Here is a 12743-nt window from a genome sequence, read left to right as displayed (position 1 = left end):
CACGGTGAGTCTAGTCCCCCAGCCCCTTCCCTGCCACCTTCCAGCCTGAGCGTCCCAGCAGAACCACCCAAAGTTAGAGGGATTCGGAGGAGCGCCATGGAGGTGCTCTAGGGCATTCCCAATGATCCTCCACTCAAAAAGCTGCCACCTGGGGCTTCCCTGGTGGCGCAGTGGTTCAGAGTCTGCCTGCCGATGCAGGGGACATGGGTTCGTGTCCCGGTCTGGGAGGATCCCACATGCCACGGACCCTGCCCTGTACACAGGCACTCTCCTCTGTGAGCCATGGCCGCTGAGCCTGCACATCCGGAGCCTGTGCTCCACAACGGGAGAGGCCACAACAGTGAGAGGCCCGCATACCGCAAAAAAAAAAAAAAAAAGGCTGGTGTGCCCAAAGTTTAGGGCCCTGGGCACTTACTCCACTACGATCTCTATCATAAAGCAAGATGCTTTATACACATTTCTGGGAACCGTCACCACCTAATATTCAGCCTGATTCATTCATTCCCAAGAATTAGACTCTGCAGAAAAATGGAAAAGCTGAGGAAAGCCAATAAAATGTGTAAAAATGTTTAAAAAAAATTCTCTTAAGAATGAAAACTTGCTGAAAGGCCTCAGTCCTTTAACTGTACTTTTTTCTCTACTTGACACCGAATTACTATCTCAACTGATCATTTTGAATGTGAAAATGCTAAATTACTCAGATTAGGTAAAATAAGCTGTCTTAGATTTGGGAAGCTTTGGAATATGCATATGAAGAAACTCTTGGAGTTAAACAATAACACTGAGTTTTCTTAGCAGAAAGGCCAACTCAGGCCTTCATCAGTCAGGATGAAGATCCAAACAAGGGAAGTTGAGGAATACATTCTGTGAGAAAATGGGGGAACAACCTATTACGTTATCTGGGTCTAAGGGCACCAAATCCTGAATAAACATGTCCTCCCCAAAAAATGATTCCCTAAAATGTAAAACTCCATTTATATTCACAACCTCAATATGGAAGTAGGGAAAATCACTAAGCTAGGAAGTTCCAACACACTTTGAAAAAAAATGAAAACAAGCAACCACATACTTGATTGTATTTGCATTGTTGTGTTCTGAGAGCTTTTGTCTCCAAACTGCTATGGTTTCATCATTTATTAAACTGGTGTAATGTGCTTGGTTCATCATCCTGAAGTCAACAGCAGGAGAAGAATTCTGAAGGATTAAATATAACAATAAAAAAGAGAAACTATGTAACGGCATGGATCTTTTCTCATCTCCCTCTCCCCATATATTCCCCACTTTGTGTTGCACTTACATACAGGAGCTGGGGTGCACTGCCAGATCCTCCCACCCTTCAGAATGGAGGCGCTCACTCCCCCAGCTGCCGAGAGTGTACACTCCTGAGGGCTCCCAGCTGTGCTGCCCTGGGCTAGTGCTTCGGTCCTTTCCCACCCAGCAGCAGGTGGGGGCGTGGTACCAGGACCCAGTCCCCTTGCCTCCAGCAGGATTTAAACCTGTAAGATTCCTCTGGGAAACAGACTCTGAGCCTGAGATTTATGTTCAGGGGTGGGGGTTGCTTTAGAACCACATTTCCTTAGGGATGAAGGAGGTAGGATTGGGCCGAAGGAGAAGGTGAACTGCAGCTCAGTGTAACAGAGGCCTCAGCCAATCCCATGGGGAGCTCTGAAGATGGGATGGCCCTTTAGCACACTCCCCAGAGAAACCAAACCAATATGACTTCTTCAGGCTTCTTTCCCACTCTGCTTTGAATCACCAAAACAACAAGGCTTATAAATTACTAATCATTTGCCATAACTGTTGACCAAACTCCAACAAAATGTATTATAAAAAGTCAGAGTTCAGTTACAATCTGTATTGCAAATAATCCTTGAAAACTTAATGTCTCTTAATGTCTTGCTCAAAGTATAGAGCTATAAATTTATAAGAAAGGTAACGGAAAGGACATGTCAATAATAGCCTTGAAAATCCCAAATGCTGCCCAGCACTGTACTGTACGTCCTTTCTTCAGTGAGATTAAAAAATAATAATAATATAAGCACTTCTATTTCCTAAAATCGCTCTTTTTCAACTTATTCTCCCCAAATCCTGTTCTTGAGCTAGAACTAAGAAGAAGTTGAGAGTGCTTTATGCCTCCTGTACTTGTCACTAAAAAGGAGGAAAAAAGTAATATTAAAACATTAACCAGATGATCACTTTTTCTCCTTTGCACCTGCACATAAAAACACAACTTTCTGAGTAAATTTTCTTGGTTATCTTCTCAGAGTTATGAGTTTAGATATCATTATAATGGAAAAGGAGAAGGGCATGTAACAAATCAGAGATGCTCGTCAAAGTTTATGATCATCTGTTCTTGATAATTATTTGACGAAAATGACCACAGACATCTATTGAGAGAACAAAAGCCATCTTGGATTACATAGAGAAAACCTATAAGACAAAGCAGACACTTGAGAACACACAAACAAGACTGCCTCTCCACCATGGTCTTACAACCCACTGTCATTATATAAATTTTAATTACTTCCCCCATTCAAAGGGGTAGCTGAACATAGACACTAACACATACTTACAATAAAATATAAACATAGAACTATTCTGTCGGTCTTCATCGCAAGTCCAATAAACCACAGATGCCTTGGATGCAGTGCAACCTCAGAATCACATAAAGACTCAAGAAAAAGCGTCGATTTTCCATACCTTAGAATTACATACAGCCCCAAAAGAAAAAAATTGGTCTAGGTTGGTGTTTCCCAACTGTGGCTGCACTTTGGATCACCAGAGCTTTCAAAAATCCCGACAGCCAAGTCACACTCTAGACCAGTTAAATCAGAATCTCTAGAGACATCAGCATCTTTTTAAGACTCCTAGGTCTTAGTCAATAATTATGTAATATCTTTGTACGGTGACAGATGTTAACTAGACTTATTGTGGTGACCATTTTGAAATTATAGAAATATCAAATCACTATGTTGTGTACCAGGAACTAAAATAGTGTTGTAGGTTAATTATACTTCAAAATCAAACAAACAAACAAACAATAGTTTTCTAAGTCATATTCTATTTTTAGTTTCTTGTTTCTTTGTTACCTTACATTTTTAATGCATACAGCTCTTACAGTTGTTTAAAATTTAACCTGGAAAATTTAATTTCTCCAACAATATGCTACTTTCACTTCCTTCTCATCAACGTTTTGTTCTCCAGTCCCAACAGTGTTAATTACAGTAAATTTAAAAGCCAACTAAAAATATCAGATACCATATTTACAAAAGAAATGAAACAAAGTTTTATGTTGAATTTCACAGGAAAACTGAAGTTGGTTAATCAAGCCAGTTTCATAGGGAAATGAATACTTCAAACTCTACTACTTGTGGACACAAAGTTATTATCCTGCAGAGATTCAAGGCTTTTCATGTTTCGCTTTATTAGCATCTTAAAGGAACAAAGGATAGTCTCAGCTTTTCTCAAGGTTTCTCTGTAAAGCACTTGAAGCTGGTCCTAAAAGTAACAGTTCCAAATCACCCCAGATGGCTGCACTCAACAGAACTTTCTCCAGGATCCTGACCTGGAAAATAGCTAACTGTCAGTTTCAGCTGTCCAACCTGCAGCCTCCGACTCCACCACAACCTTTAATACCAACGTCATAGAATGATACTGACTAGAAGGCCAGAACATGGCGTACTGAAAGATGGCAAAGTATCAGAGAGAGGCGGAGAGTTTCCAGCAGCGACAAGGCCCCTTGTGTCCACAGACCCTCATTTTCTTTCCAACCTATTCTGATTCCTTTGTCATCACCAACTGCCTGTCCCTGCTCCTTCAGGGGAAGATAAGGATCAATGCACTACCTAAGTGCTTGGTGAATAAAAGCAAGGTGGACAGTGGGGGAGAGGGGTGGGGAGGGAGAGAGGAGAGGAAGCCTAAGAGCAGCGGAGGGGGTGGAAAGCAGAAAACAAATCTGTGGCGCTGATTTCTCGTCCAGAGAGGGGGGTGAATTAAAGCCCTGCCACAGATACCTGGCCCACGTCCTCCTCGACCTCCACCCCTGAAAGAATGTCATTCTTCCTGACTTACCCACCACAGTGATGCAGGAGACAATCTGAGGGAAATTTTAGTGTGGTGCTACGAGCAGATGATAAATAACAAAGGGGAGCTGAATACTGCGGCATCTCTTATACTTCGTGTAGGCTCGATCACATCAAACAAACCCAGAGAGCTCTCAAATACCCAGCATTTGTGGCTACTTCACAGGGAAGGAAAGAATGGGAAGTCAGATAATCCCAAAGTAAGTATGAACTCTCTAAGGCCTCCTTAAGTCTCTTTTGGGATAAATCCAGATATAAATAAATCATCTTCAACTATAAATTAGAACTCTGGGATTAAAATACCAAGAAAATTATTGGCACTTCAAGGAAGCAAAATGGAGAGGACCTCAAGGTTTAGTTGGCTTGTTTTAACAGAATAAAATTGGTAGAAACAAAGAGTAACGTTGCTCTCATGTAATTATTTATTAAAATAAATATTGGTTCACCATTATTCCACCCCCAAAATAATAGTCAAAAGAAAACTTTACCTCATATTTGGAGCAAAGTACAAAAGTCTGGTCTCCTCCAGAGAAGATCTGCTTAACAATATGATATTTAAAGCGATCTGTCAAAAAAATTTTCAAGAGCGTGTTTTTCAACAATTAACGTTTTTCTAATATTCCAAAATATGCTTCAGAAGGGTTTCCTATCCATTTAATTCTGTCCGAGAAGTAAGAAACCTCCTCCCCTGGCTCTCTTCCCAGGACTGTTTCTACTTCAGTTAAAATTAAACATATAAAACTGTATCTTCCACTCTAACCCTCCCTCCCTCCCCCCCACTGCCAGCTAGTCCTGACCTCGTTTCTGTTTTTCATTCTAACTCTGTCATGCCACTGCCCTGAAGTTTAAAACAGTCACTACCATGAACCATAACATCTGCTAAGAAATCATTCGGCACCTGAGTGTGGTGGTCTGCAGCCCCTGGGGACGCAGCTTGCCTCCGGAGGTCCTCCACATCCTACCTCAGCTTTGCCTCCCATCATACTGCGCCCGTGCTGACACACCCCCACCACCACCTCGCTTTTATTTCTAATACACCACACTTCCTCGCACCTCCACGCCTCTTCCTCTGCCTCCCCCAGTGCACACAGCATTCTCCCTACAGGGCGCCTCCTAGAGCATAACTGGAAAGGTGCTCCTGGAATGTGCAATTCCACGGTACTCACCACTGCCCACCCACTCACAGTCCTCTACCTGGCTAACTCCAAATCATCCTTTTAAGACACAGCTCAGACTTCCTCTAACCGGAATACTCCTTGATGCCTTCCTCTGTGCTCCCACATTACCATGAAGGTTCCTAAAACCACAGCATTTACATAACAAATTGAAATTTACCTACTTTGGCAAACATCCAAGCACAGATTTATGATCACATAAGTTATGCGGTAATTAAACACTTCAAAAACTTTGTGGTTTCAAATTAATCTATAAAATGTTTGAGTTTTTCACATTGGTGTATTTCTTAAATATATGCATTCCTAACATGCGTACAATGCCTTAAAGAAAAAGAAATTTACAAATGATAGAGAAGAGGACACCAAGCCAAGCCATTCTTTCACTTTGGGGAACATCACCTAAACAAAATCTTGTTTATTTTATATTTTAAGTTCCACTACATTTTTAGATGCTCATATGTTCCTTCCATAAATATTTATTGAGTGAGAAGTTTGTGCCAGGTCCTGTGCTGTATGCCAGGTTTATAAAGAGGAAAAGACTCCATCCCTATACTTAAATTTCTTATAATCCAGCAGGGAACTTATGATTGTTATGGTTAAAATAAAATTCTGATCAAGCCAGAAGTGTCATTTTATAGTCTTCAAAATCAAAATTAATTAATTATTAAATCACACTTCTAATGACTCTCCAGCTGCATTTAAGCTTCTGGATTTATTATTTCAAGTCACTCTTACTGAGTGACTGCCTTATTTTGATTTCTAATGAAATGGAACTATTTTGAAACGAAATGGTACAAAATTCAACTATTTTCTAAGAGAAGGAAAAAATGGCATGAAAAGAAATCATGTCATGTTTTGACCAAAATAGTAATCCTAAAGGAAAGGTAACACAGTACAAGCAGTAAGAGCACAGGCTTTAAGACTCACAGATATAGAGAACGAACTAGTGGTTCGTTCGAACTAGGGCGGGCAATATAGGATGGGGGCGTGGGAGGTACCAACTACCGGGTATAAGATAGGCTACAAGGATGTGTTGTACAACACCGGGAATATAGCCAATATTTTGTAATACCTGTAAATGGAGTGTAATCTTTAAAAACTGTGTAACATTTTTAAAAATTAAAAAAAAAGAACACAGGCTTCAGAATGAGGCAGACCTGGTTTTAAATCCTGTTCCCCGAATCTGTATCATCTCGGGCAAGTTACTTAACCTCCTAAAGACTCAGTTTCCTCATCTCCAACATGGGTATAATAACCACTAGTTCTTAAGGTTGTTTTCAGTGCTTAGCATGGTTATGGAACTTGGTTAAGCATTCAATAAACGTGAACTTTCATTATCAGCAACAATAATAAAATGTATACACCACCATCAAGGTCCTTAGGGCCAAAATGACATGTTTTGCTTTATTCTCTAGGCTCTCAACTATAGAGCCTCATGCATAGTGAGTACTCAAACACTTGTTGATTGACATTAAAAGAAAATATTTCACATGCTTTCCTTCCAAAAGACCTCAAGGTAAAAAATAAATACGTGTTCTATAAACAATTGTTTTTAGCATTTAAAATACCATTAAATTCTAATAAAAATCACTCTTACCAGCTCTGGCTGAAAGCTGGCCGCTATGGGCGGCCCAGTAACCTTTCACAGGAGATGGGCACTTGACATTACAAGTGTGTCCAGTTCCTAACTGACCTCTTGCTCCACAACCAAATGCATAGATGAGTCCAGAAGAAGGCACAAAGGCTAAGGTGTGTTGTCTGGGGGAAAATAATGTAAATTAACCCATCAGCATCCCTTCTGATATGGATGAATACACACTCTGACTGTTCACTTCCACATGGGAGCACTGCAGTTCCTAGGGTGCCCCTTGTGTTCCCATGGGCCTGTTTTTTTGCAGTGCTGGCTCTTCGTAACACCATCCTTCTCTGATAATCTAGGTCATCGGGATGATGGCAAGACTCCTCGGAAAGAGCTGAAGGCCTGCTGCATCTGGGATGGGTGGGAAGAGGCGGGGTGGACCAGCAAAACTTCCAAGACATTCTTTTTTTTTTTTTTTTTGCGGTACGCGGGCCTCTCACCGTTGTGGCCTCTCCCATTGCGGAGCACAGGCTCCGGACGCACAGGCTCAGCGGCCACGGCTCACGGGCCCAGCCGCTCCGCGGCATGGGGGATCCTCCCGGACCGGGGCACGAACCCGTGTCCCCTGCATCGGCAGGTGGACTCTCAACCACTGCGCCATCAGGGAAGCCCCCAAGACATTCTTTGAGGCTCTCTCACTTTTCCTTTCTTCATGTCTCCCACACATCGTGCTATTGTTTACCCCAAAGCAGCATACTGGCCCCAGGTGGCTCTGCTTCTCTAAAACCCTTCCTCACCACACCCTGCTCAGATCGGACTCTCTCCAAACTTTCACCATAGGTGTGCATGCAGTTAAGATTTCTTAAAATGATGGTGGCTGGGTCTAACCACATTCTCCATCACTACAAAGACATGATCCATTTCTGGGTCTTAATAGCTATGAGGAAGCTCTTAGGAGCACTCACCTGCCACAGGCAATCTGAGTGACTTCACTGCCCATCAGCTCCAGAACTCTTCTTGGATTAACCTCATCATTCATGGAATCATGTCCAAGTTGCCCACAGGAACCAGCACCAAAGGTAAACACACCTCCACTCTAACAAGGAGCAAATACCACATGACTGCACTGTGTCTCTGAGTTTGCATACACTCCTTTAGCCTCTGTATACAAAGTTCATATCACAACGGTCTGTATAAGAACGCTACGCTCGCTTGATACTTAGCCAAGTCACTTCTTTGGAATGTTGATTAAACGGAAAAATAATTTAAAAAGAACTTAAGACTACACTTTTATGGAATAAAGACAGTACTGCTCAAGGGAATGTGTGCCATCTATAAATTCTGAAAGTTGTTTAAAAGTACAACGATGTGTTAATAAGAAGAAAAAAAAAGAAAAAGATAGGTGAAATGAGATGATTTTGCATGATCATTTATATGTAAGAAATTAAATGCTCCACAGATTCCTTGGAAAGTAAGATCTTTTTAGCAGCTGTATTTGAACAAATGCTAAGGCATTTTATTAAAGTGAATCTATAATGGTATTTGTTCGACATGAAAGTATCTTTTCATTCTCTCTAGATGTAACTGTTTTAGAAGCAAAAGACATAGGTAGATAATTTTAAAACATTAATTACATTGTTCTTTCTTTTTTACATATATTTAAATGGCTTGTTTTAAAGGAACACAGAATATTGCTATATATATTTGAAAGTTATATAAACATTGAACTATTTTTTAACACCAAAAATATATATATTTTTTTCTATTGGAGTATAGTTGCTTTACAATATTGTGTTAGTTTATACTATACAGCAAAGTCAATCAGCTATACGTACACATATATCCCCCCTTTTTTGGATTTCCTTCTCATTTAGGTCACCACAGAGCACTGAGTAGAGTTCCCTGTGCTACACAGTAGGTTCTCATTAGTTATCTATTTTGCACATAGTATCAATAGTGTGTATTTGTCAATCCCAATCTCCCAATTCATCCCACCCCCCTCTTCCCCCTTGGTATCCATACGTTTGTTCTCTATGTCTGTGTCTCTATTTCTGCTTTGAAAACACCAAAATATTAACAGTGATTCTTTTGAGTTAGAATCCTTCTTTATTTTACAGTTATTCCATAATGAACAGGAACTACTTCCATAGTAGAAAAAAATCACTTTAAGAACAAATTTATGCCAAAGAAATGCCAAAAGGGTCAGGCCAGCTTAGCACTTTCTTTCTCACAGTGGCATTCTAGAATCTTTTCTGAAAGGGCGTATTTTTCCCTGATATCAGTCTCAGGAGGTTGAAGAACATACCCTAAACACCACTAGCTTCCCTTAATAATAACTGATTTGAATGTATTATCCTCATATTTTTATTTTCTATTTTTAAAATTTATTTATTATTATTTATTTTGGGCTGTGTTGAATCTTCGTTGTGGTGCACAGGCTTCTCATTGCAGTGGCTTCTCTTGTTGCAGAGCATGGGCTCTAGGCGTGCAGGGCTTCAGGAGTTGTGGCGCATGGGCTTAGTGGCATGTGGGATCTTCCTGGACCAGGCCTTGAACCCGTGTCCCCTGCATTGGCAGGCGCCGTCTTAACCACTGAGCCACCAAGGAAGTCCCTCATATTTTTAGAAAGTCTTAAATCTCACTGTGGCTCAACTTGAAGAAAAAGATATTTTTGTGTTGGACTTCCCTGGTGGTTCAGTGGTTAAGAATCCGCCAGCCAGGGCAGGGGACACGGGTTCGAGCCCTGGTCCAGGAAAATCCCACAAGCTGCAGAGCAACTACGCCCGTGCGCCACAACTACGGAGCCTGTGCGCCTAGAGCCCGTGCTCCACAACAAAGAGAAGTCGCCGCAATGAGAAGCCTGCACGCCACAACGAAGAGCAGCCCCTGCTCGCTGCAACTAAAAGAAAGCCTGCGCGCAGCAACAAAGACCCAACACAGCCAAAAATAAAATAAATAAATACATTTATTTTTTAAAAAATACTTTTGTGCTACTTTTAATAAAGGTCTTCAGGGAAGTATGGCTGAATTAATGTCTAACTCTTTGTTACTGGGGAGCTTTCATAGGGACACTGGTCATATGCATTTAGCCTGGGAGCTAGTGTCAACTGGAAGGGGGCAAGGGTCCGTCTCCTTGAGTGCCTGGAGGCTGACCACCACTGGAGGGAGGGAAGAGAGAGAACGCAGATGGTTGCTGAGAAGGGAGACAACCCTGGACTGTTTTTACACACTACCAACTGCTCTCTCTAAAAGGCCCTATCCAACCAACCAAACCACGATAAAGAAGCATTCATGTCATACCCAGCACCAGAGCGCCGCGGAGCAAACCAGAATACTCCAGGGCCCTTACTTTTGTGAGAACTGCCGTATGCTCTTCTCCGCAACTGATATACACGACTTTTTGTGTTCGTAGGAGCTTCACATGGCAGGGAGACTCCCGATCTAGAATAAGAGAAATAGCACAGGGTCACCTCCATTTGCCTTTGAGATGCACACAGCTGTCTCAGCCTCAAGTCTGGGTCCCCCTGGACTCCTGACTCTCACCTTCCGCTTCCTGCCTGACCCTCCACTTGCACGTCTAACAGACGCCTCATCTTTTTTTTTTTTTTTTTTTTTTTTTTTTGCGGTATGCGGGCCTCTCACTGTTGTGGCCTCCCCCGTTGCGGAGCACAGGCTCCGGACGCGCAGGCTCCGGACGCGCAGGCTCAGCGGCCATGGCTCACGGGCCAAGCCGCTCCGCGGCATATGGGATCCTCCCAGACCGGGGCACGAACCCGTATCCCCTGCATCGGCAGGCGGACTCTCAACCACTTGCGCCACCAGGGAGGCCCAAGACGCCTCATCTTTAATGTACTGAAAACTTAACTCATGGGTTCCCTACACTCCCCAGTTCTTCCCAGGGCTCCGCCCTGCTCCCCATACACAGCTTTCCTCATTTCATAAATGCGACTTCACCCTTCCAGCTCTTCCTCTTTCTTTCAAACTACACATCCAACAATGAGCAAAACCAATTGGCCCACCTTCAAAATATATTCAAATCCATTTTTTTTTTTTTTTTTTTTTTTTGTGGTACGCGGGCCTCTCACTGTTGTGGTCTCTCCCGTTGCGGAGCACAGGCTCCAGATGCGCAGGCTCAGTGGCCATGGCTCACGGGCCCAGCCGCTCCGCAGCATGCGGGATCTTCCCGGACCGGGGCACGAACCCGTGTCCCCTGCATCGGCAGGCGGACTCTCAACCACTGCGCCAGCAGGGAAGCCCCCAAATCCATCTTTATTCCCACTACTCCCAAACTGGTCTTCCAGCTTCCCCCGTGGACCCACTCTAGGCAAAGTTAAATTGCATCACTCTTCTCCTCAACACCTCGGTGTCTTCCCTGATTTCACTGAGAGAAGCCAAACTCCTTACCCTGCCCTTCAGGCCTTACATAATGGGGACCCGCTAGCTCTCTGAGCTCCCGCCTTCCGGTCGTCCCAGCCCCGAGCACACCACAGATCCTCCTGCACCAGAGCGTCTGCACACCCTGTTCCCTCTGGCTGGAACAGTCTCCGCCCAGCGTATCTACACGTCTCCTCTCCGACTTGACTTCCTACAGGGCTGTGCTCAAACATCTCATCCGAGAGGCCCTCCCTGGCCACCTTATATGAAATAGGAACCTTTCCTCTCAAAGCCTGTGACACACTGTAGACTTACTGGTTTGTGGTTTGCGTCTGCCCACCAGCAGGCAATCTCCACTAAGCCAAGGGTATTCTCTGTCTTGGTCCCTGCCACACCCTTAACGCCTGACACGGGGCCAGCACATACAAGCCCCTCAGGAAGCACATACTGAGCAAATGAGGTTAAGAGGGCCGCGTGAAGACTTCACCTACCTTTCTCATCGCTGAGCCCGAGCTGCCCTGCGTTATTCATCCCCCAGCCAAATACAGCTCCCGAGAGAGACAAGGCAAAGCTGTGGGCCCCTCCTGCAGTCACCTGTGCCAGCGGGATCCCCTCCAGGGACCTCACCCTCTGCGGGCTGGCTTGGGAGGGGAACTCCTTCCCCAGGCCCAGCTGCCCATGGCTGTTCTTCCCCCACGTGAAGAACTGGCCATCTGAAATAAGAAGAGGATAACTGGTATTACCAGAAATGATACAAGCACCATCCACAAAAATAACCTTGTTAGAACAACAGGGTTGCCCGGTAGGCTCATGGGTTAGTGCCCTCCGGCCGCAACACACACACACACCCAAGAGCAAGGGAGCACACACACTTCATGCTGGAACCAAAACTCCCACCTGTCATGACAACAGAGATAAGCTGAGCCTTATCACCCTTCCAAGGCTCTTAACGTTTATGCAAAGAAAAAAGTAAATGTTTAAGTCAATTCGGTTTTGAATAGGCAATTACCAGGCTTTGATCCACTAAGCAAGGTGAACTGAGTTCTGACCACACCAGGACCACGAGAGACCCAGGACTTCACGGGGTCTATCTATGACCGGGACGGCACCACAGAGGATCAAGCAGGACCTGTTTGTGCTGACTTCCCCTCAAATTTATCCTAACAAAATACAGCATTATTTGCTGGCTTAGGTTTTTCTAACTCCGTCTTCTTCATTTATTTGGGAGCTTCACAGTGGAATATAACGCCATGGTGAGCTGTATGTAGCTAAGAAAAACCAATCTTCTGCTCAAGAACACGACTGACGTGCTGTCCTCTCCTCCCCTTCCCTTGAGAGAGGGTTGGAGCAGCAATGACGACCACCTCCTTCATCATCCAAACCCTGAGAAAAGTGTGAGCTACACTAAGGCTGTCTGAGAATTGCTGCTGTCCAACGGGAATGCACAGACCCTAACTAGTTAGTTAAAGGTATCCAGTTAGATAACATCACACAAAAATGCAAAGAGAAATGGTTCTCAAATTAACAGAACAT

At 43.7% G+C, this 12743-nt stretch overlaps 1 protein-coding gene across 6 annotated transcripts in view; it reads right to left on the bottom strand.

Annotated features, from left to right (window-relative positions):
- Nucleotides 1-12743, bottom strand: part of HERC3 (HECT and RLD domain containing E3 ubiquitin protein ligase 3) — a 143201-nt gene that overhangs the window by 79088 nt on the left and 51370 nt on the right. For 5 of the 6 annotated variants that reach the window (XM_060115054.1, XM_060115087.1, XM_060115077.1 and 2 more), the window contains exons 6-11: nt 11702-11923; nt 10186-10277; nt 7802-7932; nt 6855-7015; nt 4571-4647; nt 1070-1194 (exon numbers count right to left, since the gene is read on the bottom strand). In XM_060115054.1, the coding sequence (XP_059971037.1) occupies nt 1070-1194; nt 4571-4647; nt 6855-7015; nt 7802-7932; nt 10186-10277; nt 11702-11923 (808 nt within the window). Of the gene's footprint in view, nt 1-1069; nt 1195-4570; nt 4648-5276; nt 5380-6854; nt 7016-7801; nt 7933-10185; nt 10278-11701; nt 11924-12743 lie in introns of those variants that run through there. The other variant, XM_060115096.1, reaches the window with a different exon arrangement.

The sequence above is a fragment of the Mesoplodon densirostris genome, chromosome 1 (assembly GCF_025265405.1).
Source record: "Mesoplodon densirostris isolate mMesDen1 chromosome 1, mMesDen1 primary haplotype, whole genome shotgun sequence".
NCBI classification, from domain to species: Eukaryota; Metazoa; Chordata; class Mammalia; order Artiodactyla; family Ziphiidae; genus Mesoplodon; species Mesoplodon densirostris.
The sequence above is the reverse complement of the archived record's forward strand: the minus strand, read 5'-3'. Positions and strand labels throughout refer to the sequence as shown.